Below are 18,363 nucleotides of genomic sequence, written 5' to 3'. Positions count from 1 at the left end.
TACTCAAGATTTTGATGGTACTTTTAGGTGAAGAAAACTTTAGTGGTGACATTCGTTGAATCTAAATCTTTGTTTTCAAAATGTGTATCATATCATGGCCATTGTTGTTCTTTTTTGTTCTCTGATTCAAAACTCTGTTTGTTCAATGATTGATATATAAATCCAGAGAAACTGGTTAAGTTGAGATTGAAAGAGAAACATGCACAACCATACCCGAAGCTTAGGAACACAAAGAGAAAGGCCTTGCAATAATCCACCTTCTGGCTTACTGCTAATTCTCAGTTTATGCCAAATGCTTTTCTACATTAGTTCTACAACTTGGGAGCTAACTTGTCAACTATTAATAAATCAACATGTTGGAGTCCTAGCTCTTAGAACCCACCCGTGACAAGACTGATAATGCACTCAATCTCCTCCACAACTTCCTTCATTGATGGCCGATTGTGCCGCCGCTCGTCCAAGCACGCTGCTGCCAAGTTCCCTAATGCCTCCATAGTCTCCAATTCAACCTTTGTGGCTCCCTCTTTCAGGTTTGAATCAACAGCCTCCATCAGCCTCTCTTCAGCCATGATCCTCTTCGTGTACACCACGAGGTTCACATTATCTTCTTCCCTATTGAAATCAATAGCCTTCTTAGAAGTCAAGAGCTCCAACATCACAACCCCAAAGCTGTAAACATCGCTCCTATCGGTCAACTGAAGGTTTAGGTAGTATTCTGGATCAAGATAGCCTAGGGTTCCCTGAGCACTGGTGTGGATATGGGTGCAGTTGGTCTCGCTAAGCTCAACCAGCCTGGAAAGCCCAAAGTCTGAAACTTTGGCGTCCAGCTTTTCATCGAGCAGGATGTTGCTCGACTTCACATCCCGGTGGTAAATGGGTGGCACCGCCGAGGAGTGGAGATATGCCAGGCCCTCGGCCGTCTGTAGGGCGATGAGGAGATGCTGCTGCCAAGTAAGCGGCTGGAGGTTGTGCTGGTGGTAGCGGTGAAGATGATCAAAGAGTGTGCCATTAGAGACATATTCATTCACCAAGAGCGGCTCCTCAAGCTCGGCACAGCAGCCGAGAAGTCGGACAAGGCTGCAGTGGTTCACCTGGCAGAGGATTCGGACCTGGACCGTGCCCTTGGTGTTGCCGGGCTTCGCTCGCTTCACGGCTGTGACTGTGCCGTCTTCGAAAATGGCTTTGTAAACCTCACGAAAGCCGCCGGAGCCGAGGAGATTGGCCTTGGAGAAGTTGTTTGTTGCCCTCTTGATCTCCTTGCCTGTGAAGATCTTGGCCGATTTTCCACTACTGTTGGCGTTTAGGATTTCTTCCCTCTCCTTGACCAGCACTTTCCGGGCTTCCTTCTTCAGTTGGCTACGGCGTCTGTAGGCTAGAAATCCTCCCAGAAATAGAAGAACGATGGCAGCCATTGAAGCTGCTGGCATACAAATCAAGCGTATATATTTTTCTCGTCAATATTTTCTCTTGCAAGAAGAATTAGGATTGTTTCAGTATACATACCGAAGATTGGCGTGTGGTTATTCTTAACCTTGCAGCCGCTCCCATGGCGACACTCTACGCCATTTACAATCATCAAAGCGTAGAATTAGAAACATCATTCATATTACTAAGAACTATCACATTGTTTAAAATTAAAATTTTAATTTGATTCAACATATATATCTCCAATAATTTTGCGGCCAAATTAAGGCTGCTGCCACTCACTTTTACAAACTCCGTAAACAGCATCCCATTGCCAGCCGGACTTGCACAAGCACCTCTTCACTTCCCCACTCGCTGGATCCGGCGAACACCTGGAGTTCCTCAGCTCCCCGCAGTCCACCGCCCACCGGCAAACTGGCTCCTGTGGCAACGCCCACTCCAGCTCCACCCTTGGAGCCGGCCACTTGACCACCGGCAAGGAAGTGTCCAAATTCACAAAGCTCTGGTACGCGGTGTAGCCGCCACCGTGAACCCCTCAGAAAATAGGAAGTCTGCGATCCCCCGGTCCTGAACGAGCAGCATATCTGGTCCCGCTTGCACGGAGAAGCCGCCGGCGTATTGTCAACGTAGGAATGGCAAATGCACGTAGATGAACAGTTTATAGGCGCTTACAGCTGCAGCATTGCGTCGGTGCAGTTCATGAGCAGAACCGTGTTGCTGCCGGTGATGTTGAATGGCAGCGAGCTGTCCAGCTGAATTCCCTGGCTGTGAAAGTCGACGGCCAGGCAGGTGTTCGGGGAGAAGCCTGGAGGACGGATGATCATCCGTTGGGTCTCCGTCTGGATGGACGTGATCATGTAGGACGATTGGCTGAGAGCATCCAGCCAGAGTGTTCCGGCGGTGCAGCGGATCTTGTAGGCTTGGTCGCCGCAGTTGGGTGCCGTGCTGAGCGGGTACGGCACGGGGGCGGCGCCGCATTTGCCGTAGCGGAGCGCCGCCCGTGCGCAGCCGAGGCATGAGAGTAACGCCGCCACGATAGCTATCAGAATGCAGTGAGGAATGGTTTGGTTCTCCATGGAGCAGCGCAAGATTGAATGATGAGCAGAGAAAGAAATGAAGGCTTCTAATATATATATATATGGGTTTTTGTGATCAAACTCTGAGTATTCCAATGCATTGAACGAAGAGAGACTGAGGAGTTGGCAATTTGGACAGTCGTCAACTCCATGACAGATTGAGGAGTCGTCTTGGTTCCTTACAAACCAGACAAACGTTTTCTCAAAAGTATACCTTGTTCATAGGAGCTTCACTCTCCCTACATATAACACAATTATTTCATTATATATACATATAGGACATGCATACATGCGCGCGCGAACATGATAATGATGATGAATCAGCATCAGCAGCAGACGAATTGGCACGATTACGATGCAATTAATATAATCTTCTTCCCTGATTCTTCTTCTTCTTCTTCTTTCTTCCTCTTCTCTGAGTCGATCGGTTCTTCTTTCTTCTACTACTTGGTTTTTTTTTTCCTTCTCTGTTGCTTTCTCTGTGTTTTAATTAGAACCCACTATTGGATGGTTGTCGGCAACAAGCTGGAGCTGGAAGGAACTGTCACCTGTGACAGATTCCAGTCGGCACCCTTTTTATTTATTTAAATTTTTGATTATTTTTTGTTTCTATTTTGATTAATAATTAACGTTTATTTTGATTTAACTAACATATAATTAAGTTAATTTAACAGAATTAGCAAAGGAGGGGTGTCTTTTCGAACACTAAACTACGAGTGCTGTTAAAAGTATTTAGAGGAATGATGACCCAAACAACAAACAACAATAACAAAGACGTGAGTGCATTTTACTCGGAATTTAAACTATATATGTGTGCTCTGCTGTTCATAGTGATTTCCTAGCTAGGGAAAAACGGAGCTTAATCCTCGTTAAGATAATAAAGAATAATTTGGGTGTGGGGGGTTGGGTTGTCATTCACGAAAATTGCATTAGAGCTTCCATCCCATGTCGATCCGTAGGAGTAGCGAGATCCAAAGTGACGCATCTGTAACTTTAGCTTCCCAAAGCTTAATCCCAGCTATCAAGATATATAAATTAATCTTATTGGCCTCATTTTAATTAGATTTGTCTTAATCAGTCTCAGTGGGGGATCAGTGCAAATGCAACGGTCTGAATTGACGAGCTTTTTGTCACATAGGGAAGCATTAATGCACCAATGCTGTGTATTTTACCAAAACTTTTGTACATAAACTCGTATATATTGGAATGGCAGTGAAGTTACAATTTTATTTTTTTAAAGATTAAATTACTAAAAACAATACTAAATTTGATGTGATTATTAATTTCATATTAAACTTTAAATGCATCGTACCTAAATACAAATATTAGAGCATTAGTTATATAAATTTATTATTAACTTTAAATGCATCTTACCTAAAAATAAAATATATTTATTAAACTTTAACCATTGTCCTGTCCCAATTTATTAGAGCAATAGTTAACATTACTCTATTGGTATATACTACACACACACAAATATCAATACATATATATAGAATTATAAGGGAAAACAAAGATCCAAAATTCGTTAAGTTTTTCGATAAATAAAAATCAAATTCATGAGTTTTGTGCTTCTTAATGTAAAAACATATACATATATAGAGTACACATATTCATACATCTAAATATATAAAACTCAACACCAATTGGTATTAAATCCCTTCTCTTTAGTTGAGTTCTATCATCTATACAATATAAAGTGGTAAACTTCAATAATATTCATAACATAAATCCATGATGTATGTAATTGTGAATTTAATTTTTAATGTTGTCTTGGAAGATGTGGGGGATAAGAAGATGGTTTTTTACTTACCTTTTTCCAATAGATGCTATCTGTATAGGAACACGTTAGAGTGTCACAACCATTTATTTTTTGCATGTTTCTTTTCTGGACAAGTTGTTTCTCTGTAAGGCGGCAGGTAAAATTTTTGTTGCTTTGGCAGTGCTGGGTGAAAGGGATTTTTTGGGTTGCCCATAGATGGAGTGATAAATCACTGTAAAATATGGTTGTCAGGCTTACTCTGCAAGTGATTGTCTATTTCTTTTGGTAAAAACTTAATAGCAGATGCTTTCATAATAATTAGTGCTCCCCTATTCAAATTGCTTATCAGATCCACACCTCTATTTGGACTCATCTATCCTCGATGTGCTTCCCTCATTCATTACAAGGTTTGGCTTTTGCTCATTACTGGCATCTTTCGTCTTCGTGTATAATCTAGCTCCTTTTCCTTTTTATTCCCGCTTTGTCTAAATGTTTTTTCAAATGCTATTGATCTTTTTTGTCTGTGAGTGTGGCTTTCATGCTGGGTTATCCCATGTTCTGCTTTGCTTTCTGGCAGTCTCTCTGTGCTGTTGTTATCATCAAGAGCAAGTTTCTCCTGTATTAGATGTCTTTGTGGGAAGAGATTGATTTCGATGCTTGGACGCACCCGCTACTTAGCCTTGGGGCCCTCTGGAGGCCTCGGGTGGACCAGTTGTTGTTTCCCTCCTCCTTTGCCCGCTTGTTCGGTGGTTTTTTAGAGACTTTCTCATGTTCTCTCGTGCCTTTCATCGATACGTGTGCTGCTACTTGTTCTCTCACATTGTATTTTCACTTTTAGTTTATTTTCTTTTCACATTGCATGTTTTGAGTAGGTAGCGGATTCGATTCCTCTTCTAGGCTAAATGTTGGTTTGGTTTTGTGTGTCTTTGCGAGGTATGCCCCGTATGTTGTTTTGTAAACTATCGTGGGTTTGGATGCCATTAGATTTTCAATCTCGATCATTTATCTCTTTTAGTTCTCCTTTTGCTTCTTTACCTCTTCGTTCTCCTTTGACTCAATCATTTATCTCTTTTAGTTCTCCTTTTGTTTCTTTCCCTCTTCATTCTCCTTTTACTTTCACAAACGGGAATCAGATGTTTTGTTTACCTAATCATATATAGAACAAAGGATTATCACGAAATAGATATTGAAAACCTTCAGCGCAGGACGTCTGATTTGGCAATTCCAAAATCTTAAGTTATTACCAGATGTTTTGTTTGCCAAACAAAATATATATAAAAACCTGGCTAGTTAAGGATGTTACAAGTTAAGAAAAAGCCAGATCTTAGACATACATAAGATCAAAAAATAATAATAACAACTAATAATAAAAAAGCAAGATCAGATTGTTATGGTGCAACTTAAATTATTAATAAGCTGAAGAAATCGATTTGGTCAAGTTGGTGCCACTTTCTGGTTGAGCACACCTTTCAAACCAAACCAGACAATTTGCATTTCCATGCTTGGTTTAATCTTTTATTCATTCATTCACTCACTTTGTGGTGGTGGGTGCTGCAGTAGTACTGGAAGAATGATATTCATGGTGTACGGAAATTTTAATTTCTTACCGGCGCGCCTTAATTAAAATTTTATCACATTATCCTTTTAAAAGATTGAGTTGTCTTTTTTTAATATTATGTAAAATATACTACTACTCGAGAACTAATACAAGAGCAGTTGAGGGTCACTGCCTCAGATTTAAAATTTAGACTTTATGGGTCACTTACCATTAGAAGACTAGACCATCAATGGTACTTTTATATTGTCAACATAACTGTTAATTTACATTATAGTAATATCCTCGTTAGGATAATATACAATTGGTGATGATAATATTAATTAATGATGATGATGGAACATAAAAAATAAAAATAAAATAATCAAGACTACGTAGCCAAAGCTACAGCCATAACATCTATCTGAAGTACCACATCGCATTCAATTAATGATTCAATCAACACCATTCAAGAAAGTTACAGTGCCTTGGGTAATTAATATACTTGTTTAATATATATATATATATACGTAGCTGTTTGTTGTTTATGATTGATTTTGTCCATTTGCCTAGTCATTTGACCTCAAATCTTAGATTTTAAGCATGAGAAGAGGCAGATGGGCCATATCCATACCATATCCAACTTTTTCTTGAGAAATTTCCTTTTTTGTTGAGTGACATGACTAAATCTTTCAAATCAAACTGATTCGATGTGTGACTATGAAAATTTTAGATAGAATATTTTTTATATGTACACACTGAGAGCTATCATTAAATAAATTTATATAATTTGTGTAAGACTTTCTCTTAACTTAATCCAATGATGCTATTCTAATACTAAAGAAAAAAAAAATCCTAAAAACAAGGAATTATGAAAATTATATTGAATGTCATATTTTTATCTTACCTTTCAAAATCTTTTTAAACCTTTTAGAATGAATTTTGTGATTAGGAGTCACCCCTTCTCATGTCGCAAAGAATTAATCAATTATTTTTAAGTTTGAAATTGATTTAAATTATTATTTTCTGAGTCGATGTTACTTAATCTGATCTTGAGAGCACATGACATTAAAAGGATTTTAAAATGTCAATCCCCCCTAATTTTTCTATTATATTTGAATTTATGATAAATAGAAATTATCTCGGGTCAAGAGTTTAATATATATATATAGAAATTGTCCTAAAATGACGACTTAATTAATAGGTCTTTGAGTGTGAATTTTAATATATTGAATAAATAATACTTACCTTTATCCTGCTTGGAGTACATCTAAGAATTCATTTTCTACCTTGAATGGATTCCTTTGCAATGTGATATATTAGATTTTTTGAAAATATGCTTGATTTGAAGATCTAATCCCTATAAGAAGTGTTTGCTAAGTTAGTTATATAGTCAAAATCAAATGTACAAATTAACTAAACATAACTTCTAACGTGACCCTAGTAACACTAATAACATGACTTTCTAAAAATAAATGTTTCCATTTTGCTTAAGATCTTCAATCTCTATCTTATTAATATAAAAATTAAAGTTTATGAGTCTAATTAATGGCTCAAATTAATTCCAACATATCGTTATTAGTGTCATCTTTCTTGTAATAATTAATATATAGCTAACTAGATATTTGTCCCAATTATTCATATATATTGACGACAATTAATGAAGACAGGCATAGAATCTTGATCTTTTTGCATATGCTAAATTTTTCACTCAATTATGAAATTCAAATATTGCCTTTCTTGGAAATTAAACCCACTAATTAATTTAGAAACAAATTTGATTACAAAAAGGAAGACTTTCTAGTTTTTTTTTTTTTTCTTAAGGATAAGGAATTCGCAGTGTCACAGAAGGATTCATTGCTTCTGGTTTTAAAGAGTTTCAGGTATATTGGTAGACAATTATGATAGCAACAGTTATTAGTTCATACCTTAATATAATAAAAGCTAAGATCTAGGTATATAGCACGATGGAAATGAACAAAACCAAATTAAAAGAAAGAAGAATTCCAAGACCAGCAACAATTGGAGATTTGATATACAATTTCCAACTCAATGGCCCCTTTGGCGGGCCATATGCCAACAACACAAGATTTTCTCACATAATACAAGCAATATTGGTCATTTATTTACCCAAAACCTATATATATATATATATATAATATTATTCATTTGCTTCACAATTCAATCAATTTGCACTGAAGAGCATATATATATATATATGGTCTTCGTGGTTATCCACTCTTATTGAAAAGGAAAGAGAAGAAACAGGAAAATGATTACACACAGAATGAAGTCCGAGTTGATGACATATATAGCCCACCATGTTTGACAAACTTACGGCGCCGTCAGCTTTCTTCCAGCCCGCAATTGCAGAAACAAACATTAATTAAGGTTATCAGTTACTAATTCGATCGGGTGATCGTCAAGCAACCACTCGACGGCGAGCCGGCGACTGGGCAGCAGCGGAAATGCTCATCTGAGGGGCGGAGGGAGGTGGTGCGCAGTCCGGCCGGAGAAGTTGCATATCGGGTGACTGGAAGCTACCGGAATCACCGCCGGGAAGTCTGGAGTAGGAAGCAGAAGGCGAATCGTTTAGCCAGCTGGTGGATCCGACGTAGTCAGGTTTCTTGAATTGCATTATGGCTCTGTACACCAATGGAATAAGGCCCTCCATTTCTAAGAGTGCCGAGATATTACTGGACATTTCAGAGAGAGAGAGAGAGAGATTTGGTGTGTTAATTGGATAGATCAGTTTGATTCAAGGGGTGGAAATAGTGTAAAAGAGGGGTTTTTTTAGGGTGGGGGGTTGGGGGGTGTTGGAGGGAGAGAGGTCGTGACGTGGCGAAATGGGTTGGACGCCAGCTGTTTACGCTTAGCCAATGGAAGATGGTGTGGGAGGAGACTTGAGGGAAACCAGCATGAAGACATTCAATTAAAAAATATATACATGAAAGCTCTGTCTAAACCACATCCACCTTCGTCCAAATCTCACTCAAATATTATGCATTTTTTATTCTGTAAATTAATCTGGTTATTAAGTATAGAACTAAAGACTAGTGGCTATGGGTTCTAAGACGGTGAGATTATATTTTCTTCTACTTCTTTCAACCTTTATCAATACTTTATCTATATTTTTTAAAATAAAATACATTTAATATATATTGAGATTTGATAGAAAAATAGAAACATCTTTAATATTTAAGAAATGATAATAATCTTTTCTAACTTTAGAACCCTATCTTTGTTTAAATTGTTGATATGGAAAAACTACCCTCCTATTTTTCCCCTTATCAAACCTCTACCTCCTATTTTTCCCCTTATCAAACCTCTATTGTTGAACGAATCAAAATTTGATAGTTCATAGATAGTTTTCTCTCTCTAGTTTGATAATAGCTAAATATTGTCGAATAATAGAGAGAGAGCATGGGAAAGAGAAAATATAAAAGTATTTTTATTATATTAAAATTTTAATATTTATAAAGTAATGATAGGGGAAAAGTGTAGATAGAGTTATAATGAGTAAAGTTTCTGTCCTTTTTTAAATATAACGAGTGTTTGTCTTTTTATCAAATCTCAAGAATGTTAAAAATGTAATTTAATATTTTTTTATAGCTTTAGTCAATTTTTCATATAGGGAGGTTTATTTTTAGTATTTTGAGTTTTTATAGTTTACTTTTTTAAAATGACTCTTTTTATTTAATGGAAAGTTTGAATTAGCTGGCTTTAATGTTAAATTTAAACAATGACAAATGGAACTAGATTGGGTAAACTATAGTATTAGCTCTTGAATTTTGTATTTTATAACAAATTAATTATTTTATTTTAATTTTTGTCACCATAACCACTAAAATTTAATTTTTGTCATAATTTTTGTTAAGGAAAACGAATGTAATATACATTAATAAAAACTTGAAAATTACTTGATTGTAGTGTTAATTGTAGCATTAAGTGATTTTTAGAAATAATTTACATTAATATAATTTCATTAGTTTTCGTTAATAGAACTTGAGAAGAAATATTCAAAAATCAGATTGAATTATAATAAAAAATAAATTTTAATAACTGCCATAACAAAACTTAAAGTACAATAACTATTTTATTTATCATGAAGTATAAAGTTTAAAAACTAGTAGTGTTATTTATCCAAAATAATTTATAGAGTTGTAATAAAAAAAAGATTATAAGAGTCATATACCAAAATAAAGTTACAAGAGACTTAATAAAGGCTCTTAATTTAATAATAGAGGGGATTGTTTAGAAAAGAGTGCGAGGTCCTAATAAATTACAAAAAAATTAAATAAAAAATATGTAAAAATAGTCTGAATTGCAAATAGGAGAGGTGAAATTTACCCTTTATTTATTTATTTATTTATTGACATATGCTTAAGCTGTGTTATCGAGTAAGGATTGGTGGAGATAACACTTAAGAAAGATAGAACTTTGAAAGTAAAATATGATTTATTAAATATTTATGTATTAAAAAAGTAATGTTAATTATTGTCAAATGATAATAAGTGTATTTTATTTTTAGATAAAGTACATTTATTGTATTTTTTTAGTATTCAATTAGTTTAATTAATTCATGATAAATTAATGTATCTCATTTTAAAATATTTAATTAACTAATAAAATTATTTGTACGTTGAAAACAAAATATAATAAAAATACCTTATTTAAAAATGGAATACAATTATTACCCTTAACCATGGGCATTACTTTTAAGAAAATATTAATTAAATCACCTATATCTATTCTATTATATAAGCATACACACCATTTTGGTGTTAAATTATGCTAATAAAGTAACTTTTTAAAGTACTCTTGAAATATTTTAGTTAAAAGAACAAAATATTTTTGTGTAAATAATTAAGATTTGAATTCAAGAGATTTTATATTTAACATAGAAATAATTTAAAATTAATTTTACCACTATACTAAATTAAATTCATCTTTACATAAATATTGTTTAAAAAAGCTAAAAATCTAAACATTAATGGTCAAGTACATCTTTTAGCTTGCACATGCATAGGACTGATCACACCTCTAATAGTATTTTATATGTAAATACTAATTGGACACTCGAAAGTGGCATTTGGTGTGACACTTCTACATTGATGCATTAGATTGTGTATCTAATTAATGTATTTATACAATACACTAATATAAGAGTATTACACCAAATATCTCTCTGGAATGTTCAAGTGACATTTTCATATTTCGGGTTTATTGTTCAAACTCTGTGTATCGTTTTCCTGGTAGATGTTAGAAGATCTATATGTACATATATATATATATATAGATATAGATATATAGGCATGCAGGTTGTTTCTTGGTGTAACAGGTTATCTAAGGCAAAACTAATAATTGAATAACTAAGTTAGGTTAGTTCATCTGTAACTCTTCAACAAGCTGGCTCTTGTGGATTTAGCAAAACCAAGCCAAGCCATCCAAAATCATGAAGTTACAAGTAATTAAAATGTGCAATTAAGATCTTAACTTTTAGGATTTAGCTTAAGGTGGTGAACACAACGTGCATTATTGCATGTTTTGCTTTTGGCAGTTGAGCTACAGCTTTCACTGAATGTATTCTGATAATGAGCAACTTGGAGAAAACTTCGATGGATGCATTCTACCTTGTTTAGGAATATTATTTATATAAAGACAATGAACTGCCACCAAATGCCTTATCCAAACCTAGAAATCAGTATAATCTTTTGTTTGGAAGATTGGAAACATAAAATAGCTAGGAATATATATGGAGGAGTGAAGAGAATTGTCTAGGTCGACTGTGAAACTAATTAGTTATTTAGACATGTGTAGTGAGGGTGTTTAGATACATGCATGCAAAAGTGCTTATGGTGTAGTTAGTATGTGCCATTAAAACATTTACTCCGGTAAACAAACTCAAACGCCAGGCTTTACAATTCTCAACATCGATCTGTGTGTAATGAGTATATATAAGAGGTCTATAAATATACCCAGATGGTTCGTATGCTTGAATTCTCTTATCTTTACTACACGATATATAATTGTATTCAAGCCCACCATTCTTTTGCCGACATCTTTGCCCTCATTAGCTCTAATCAACTTTATCTTATTCGAATTTGTGGGGTCTTCTCTTTGTTGGTAGTGGTTATTGGGATTGTAGTTTTATTTTTATGGGTTTGGTTTGTGGTTTGTAGTGCCTTTATACGTCCGTTTTAATTAACTACGTCCAGCACAATTGTCTTGTTATTGTGGTGTTGACCTTATATGGTTTTCTTAACAAAGAAAACAAATAAGGAAAAAGAAAATTTTGATCTTTTCTTCAAATGAAAAACTAGTGATCTTTAGGTTTCTTTCTTTCGATCATTGCCTTAATTGACAATGTTAGTACATATTTCAGAAATATTATTAAACACAAATATGCATGTCCCCTTTTTATTGGTGACACTGTCACGGCAGTTTGGAAGTGAAGGTAAGAGTACTTTATCATTCTAAGAGCGTGTTTGATTGTAAGTATGAAATTTGTATGAAAAAAAAATGAGTTCTAAGTAATTGAATTGCCTAAAAATAATTTGTATAGAAATTGTCAATTAACAGTGTTTGATTGACTTAATTTTTTACCTAGAATTTGTTATACTATTCTAAGTTTAGAAACTATTTTTCCATGAAAAATATTCTTTTTTTCATGAAAAGTGTATCTATTTTTAACTTAAAATTTGAAATAGGCTCCATTCATATGAATAATTCATCACAAAAAAAAAAAAAAAATCATTAAAGCCCAAAATTCACAAAAAAATAGAAAAAAAAATAATAATAATAAAAAATATTGAAGAAGCTGCAGCTGCCTCAATTGTGGGTCAACTACAGGCTTTGGAAGTTGGAACATGGAAGGATTGAGAGTTGAGAGTTGCGAGGGTGGGAATACCAAGAAAGAGAAGAAATCGAGAAAATCATCAAGGATTGAGCCTACAAGTGTCTTCTTCTTCTTCTTGAATCGCTTCTTCCCCTTATAAAAACAAAACCCCAGAAATTCAGAAATTGAAAATTATTTAAGATGAGTGAAAGAAACCCATCTGGAGGAGCAGTGCAAGGAGGATGATTGTGTCGGAGGGGTGACAACCATTTTTCATGAAGAAGATGAAGATGCGCCGGTGGTCTGAAACTCGGAGATGGTGACGAACACGAACTTTGATCCGGACTTCGACGAAGATGGCGACGAAGCCGAAGTTGGAGCTCATCTTCGGCGGTGGATGGCCACGAACTGGAAGCCAGAATTGTTCTTTTGTGGAGATGGCAACGAACACCAAGTTTGATGCTTCCAACCTCAGCTTCACCGACCGCCAACCGTTGGCCTTTCTTCTTCTCCTTCACGCTTCCCCTCAACTTCGCGAATTGCAGTTTCTTGGAATTTCTTTTCCAACACCCTCCCCTAAGAATTTCTTTTCCAGCAAAAGTGAGTAAAAACCATCACGTGACCATCAAGTGGGAATGTAATTTACCTAGAAAATTAGGCAATCAAACACTACAAAAGCTAGAATTTATATGAAAAATGGACATTTTCCATAGAAAATGTGGCCAATCAAATAGGCCCTAATTGTAATTGGGTTTATCGCTTGGAGTTTGAGTCCTACTTCTAATGTCAAGACCTAATTAATTTATGTAAATTCAGGAATCTAAATATATTTTGAATTCTTGAACCATTTCTTGTTCTAGAGGTACATACATATTCTATCGATCTTCTGCAATTATAATATGTATAAGATAGGAGGAGTCATAATTTTGATTTAGTGGGGTGAAATTAAATATAAAAAATATAATTTTAAAAATACGATAATAATGATAATATTAAAATAAAAAAAAATTACAATTGCTTCTTATGACTTTTCATATTAAAAACTGCAATTGTTCAAGAAAATTATCTTAATTATTTGAATCTTTAGACTTGTCATGACCACAAAAGACTAGTTCTTTCCTTAGAAGAAGTCGAACACAATTAATTGATACATTTAAACAAATTTGATAATCACACAGTATTTGTTCTAACTATCTGAAGAAAATTATCTCAATATTTTGCTTTTGATTCATTAAGGTTCCACAATTGTTTCGAGTTTAATTGTGTGCACTATTAGCATCTTCAACATGAATATAAAATCTATCTTTTTTAAAAAAAAAAATATTGAACCCTTCTTTCACAAAAGAATCACCATCTCATTGTTCCCCATTATTTGTTTTAAAAAGATAACAACATAAGCAAAATACAACATCTTTTCTTATACTATATTCCAACCAATCACCAAATTCATTAAACTGAGCTAAAATGAATCGTCTTGATTTCGAGACTAACACAGACTTCTTTGCAAGTAGGCTTTTTTAATTTGATCTCGAAAATTAACATTATAATCTATTATTATAGTTCTTAGCTTAGGATTCATAGGAAGTTATGCAACATCAATTTACTCAATACTTGCTTTGTTAATTTGTTCATTTTCTTCATTATAAATTTCCTTCATACTTGCTTTCTTTGCTTCAGAATTTTCTTCAATACTTAGCTTTATTTGCATCATCAATGTAAAAAAAATAAAATTATGAGCAAATTATAAAAAATGCTGTGATGGTTACTGTTACCCAGAAAAATACCCAAGAGGAGGTGAATTGGGTTTTTTTTTTAAAAATAATAATTTTAACTCTTTTAAAAACTCTTAAATTTGTGATCTTAATATGTGGTGATTGCAGTAGGATTAATAACAATAAAATCACACAACCACAAAAGAACAAGAGAAATTTATAGAGGTTCGGTTCAAACTTAGTTTGAGACTCTCAAGATTTAGCTTGAGGTTCCACTAAGGAGAATCAATACTAGCTTTTAATTGGAGCTAGAACTAATATACAATACCTTGCTTAAGCAAGAACCACTAGCATACTAGTAGCAAATATAATACTCTCACATAACAAGCGAGTAAAAATAACAAACTTACAACCAGAGACAATAGCAAACAAGTCACCAACGGTTGATAATTTCACCAACCAACACACTTTTAGCACTTCGAACATTCTCACTCTTGTTTGAATGCTCTATCAAGTTTGTTCTATATTGAGCCTCCATACTTACAATATATATATACATCTTCTAAACATACTAGCTATTAAAGAAAATGGTTAATATGAAGTTTGAAATTCAAAAAATGTTTAGACTTTTTCAAATAATAAGAAAACATATTTCACCTTTAATTCAAAGTAAATTTACTTTTTGCATGAAAAATTAATATTTGAAAATTTAAATATAAGTTTTTGAGACATAAGTTTTTAAAACAAGAAAACATGTCTAAAAGCAATTCTTCTTTAATTCAAAATAAATTTATACTTTTTGCATGAGTAAGAGAAAATATGTTTAAAAATAATTCTCCTTTAATTCAATATTTGAAAATTCAAATATAAGCTTTTGAGACATAAATGATTGAAACAAGAAAACATGTCTAGAAACAATTCTCTTTTAATTCAAAATAAATTTACTTTTTGCATGATAAAGAAATACATATATCAAGATATAAAAATTTAAATTAAGCTTTTGAGACATAAATTATTAAAACAAGAAAATATGTTTAAAGATAATTGTCCGCCTATTCTATCCCGTAAGTGGACGGATTGTGACAAGTAATATAGTGATGAATAGAGTGTCGTATCCACGAGGACTAACTTTTGACGTTTACTCTAACTGATTTAACCTTAATCTAACACACACATTGATATAACTATTAACAATGACTTCAACTGTAATGAAAACTATTTTACTAATAAAAGATGCAACTAGAAAAATTTATTTGATTAATTAAAATTCACAAGACTAAGGTACTAGGGCTTGTGAATCCACTGTCGGCCTTCTATGATTCAATTATTCATTACTCGGATCTTTCTATTCCTTATCATATGTTGAAAATCGATGATCCAATTACAACCAAAAGCCTCTCCCAATGGTCATTCGATTCTATGTATATATATGAGATTAACTATCTCCAGTTAACCTTCAAACATATAAACATGCATTCAATCACAGTGATCATCACAAAATGATTTCATAGGGCATAACGGTATCTCTACCTATTATAGGACCCTACGTTGTTTGCTACCATGTCTAATCCGTATTGAATCTCTTGAAAACAATACAAATCACAAGTATGTTTCAATGGTGATCAGGCATCAAAACAACATTATGAACATAACAAACAATCAACTCGAATAAATAAGAAAATAGCAAACCAAGTAACTTTAAATCAAACCATTAGAAGTCGAGATTTCATCATTCACCCTAGCTTTAAACAGTTAGCAATGCATTCTTACAATCAAAAGAAAAAGAAAAGAGTTGGAATCCATAGCAAGGATTTGAGAAAGAAAAGAAAAATACAACCCAAGAGTATAGTCTTCAATCTTCCATCGGCTCCTCCTCCATCCAAAAACTCCCCAAATCCCTCAAGAATAAGTCTTTATATAGTGTTATTTAGGTTATTAAAGTCGTGCATAGTAAAAACTCTCGTTTCACATTGATTTGGATGGAGACGGGCCGAAATCGCACTTTGAATATAAGTTCATAACTCTACCACAGTCCTACTGCGGTGTGCTTGTTGCTACAGACCCCTGAGCTCTAGATAGCAATTCCTAAAACAGTCTTACAGCGGTATGCATTTCGCTGTAAGATCGTGAGCTCTAAAAACTAATTCTTATAGCGGTCCTACAGTGGAATGCATACCACTGTAGGCCACTAGATTTTTTCCTTAGCCTCTTTCTTCTTCGGCTTCCACTTTTCGCTCTTATTCCACTTTCACTTTTTCCACCTCATTTCGAGTTGATAGCTAACCATGCCTTCAAGTTTTATTTCCACTCCTATCATGCACCGAAATCGTTTCTTTTTGCTCTATGTCCGCTTTGCATGTGATGTGTACCTATATTGACAATATTGAGCCCAAAATGAGTAGCAATCATGTTCATTGAATACTTAAATGCTAACCTTGGACAACTAAATAAGAGTGCAAAATATACTGATCAAACACCCCCAAACTTAGCCTCTTGGTCGTCCCGAACAAGATTATCACTCACGCACACGTTGGATAGCCTTCCCATTAGTCTCAGATTTTGGTATCTTTCAAAATTCACAATGAGTTATCAAGTAATGCTCCACCATAGTTTTGGACTCATTCCATGCTTGACGTGTGTGTGTGCATAGTTGGATTCTTTATCACGCATCAGATTGTTGCTATCCAACCCTTCAATGGTCATGTTTTCCTTTCCTTCTTATGACTTGCACTCCACCCCCAAACTTAATACTTTTATTCAATCCTTAGGTATCCTATGGTTACTCTCAGTTACATTTCTATTTTATTTATTTATTTTTTAGTCTAGTTGGGTCTAGCTAGAGATAATGCTACCTCGGTTGGTGAAGGTTCTCCTTCATTTTGAGTGCTTTGACATTCCAACCTCTACCAAGCAGTCAAACCCACTAGTTTTCTTCATCCTCCACAATATAGGTGTCAACACAATCATCCTTTGCTTTTTTCTTTTTATTTTTTTATTTTTTTAGCAAAGCCTCTCCCCATTAAGCTTTCTAGAAGAATCTTGTAGCGAGCTTTTAGCTGATGACTCCCAAGTCAGATGACCTTAGGGCACTAGGTGTTGAGACACCCCTACGTGTTGGAAATGTATGCCCTAAAGACACGTTTTGTTTAATTTATGGTAATGATGTTTCTTTTATTTAGTTTATGGCACATATATTAATTGCATTTAATTGTTGGAAAGGTGTCCATGCTATTAAGTAAGTGATTCATGTGATGGGTCGTTCTTCACAGTTAGGCATGAATCATGGGTACTTAATAAGTAAGAAAATATAACTCTTGATCTTTTGATAGAACTGGGCATTCTATCATGATAAGATCATTGTGCAATAGATCCTAATGGAGGATGGCTTGCCTTAGCCAGTAAACAGTCCGTTTACTCTAATTGTACAAGCGCATTTGGAATGCGTAGAGTGGACCTGTGATAGAAGCTAATGACAAAGTACTAATTATCATGGAGCTAGTCTATCACTGCTACTACGTGGACGAGTACTCTAATACTTGAGTATTAGTTGGTGGTCTAGTGAACCTAGAGCTATATTCTTAGATTCATTGTAGGTGAGGTCTATCAAAGATCAATATCCTTTTGAGTTGGGAGTATGGTTTCTAATTAGCTAAGACAGACTAATACAAGATAGTTTCTGTGATTCACCCCCTTGTGATTGTCCAAGAATAATCGAATAATCCAGGGCCCTGGGAACGTGACTTAAGAGTGTGTGCTTCTGGGTAGCTCCCAGTGATAAGCAAGTACATTCGAGTAGTCACGGATTATTGGACTAGTGATCTAAGGATGGTAGAAGTCATTTAGAAAGGTGTTAGTACATTATTCCTTTCTAAATGATGGGTGTTACGCAGAGGGGTATTTTCGTCATTACACTAGTAGGTCAAGGACATGGCATATGCAAAATTATTCGTGGGGTCAGTGTTACCATATGGTGATAGTTGGAACACTTAGAATGACAAAATATAGCTACTAGGTAG

The 18,363-nt window shown here is 34.5% G+C and overlaps 1 protein-coding gene and 1 long non-coding RNA gene across 2 annotated transcripts; one reads left to right on the top strand and one right to left on the bottom strand.

The window, feature by feature from the left end:
- Positions 1-197: 197 nt before the first annotated feature.
- On the bottom strand, positions 198-2,637 carry LOC127789294 (wall-associated receptor kinase-like 20). The gene is given in 3 exon segments (XM_052318170.1): positions 198-1,450; positions 1,708-1,957; positions 1,959-2,637. Coding segments are annotated over 3 exon segments (1,872 nt in total). The 5' UTR covers positions 2,502-2,637; the 3' UTR covers positions 198-371.
- Positions 2,638-3,360: 723 nt separating this feature from the next.
- LOC127789295 (uncharacterized) lies at positions 3,361-5,272 on the top strand. The gene is made up of 3 exons (XR_008020524.1): positions 3,361-4,420; positions 4,613-4,670; positions 4,841-5,272. It is a non-coding gene; the product is annotated as an uncharacterized LOC127789295 (long non-coding RNA).
- Positions 5,273-18,363: the final 13,091 nt, after the last annotated feature.

The sequence above is a fragment of the Diospyros lotus genome, chromosome 13 (genome assembly GCF_014633365.1).
Source record: "Diospyros lotus cultivar Yz01 chromosome 13, ASM1463336v1, whole genome shotgun sequence".
Taxonomy (NCBI): domain Eukaryota; kingdom Viridiplantae; phylum Streptophyta; class Magnoliopsida; order Ericales; family Ebenaceae; genus Diospyros; species Diospyros lotus.
This window is presented reverse-complemented; position numbering and strand designations above follow the sequence as displayed.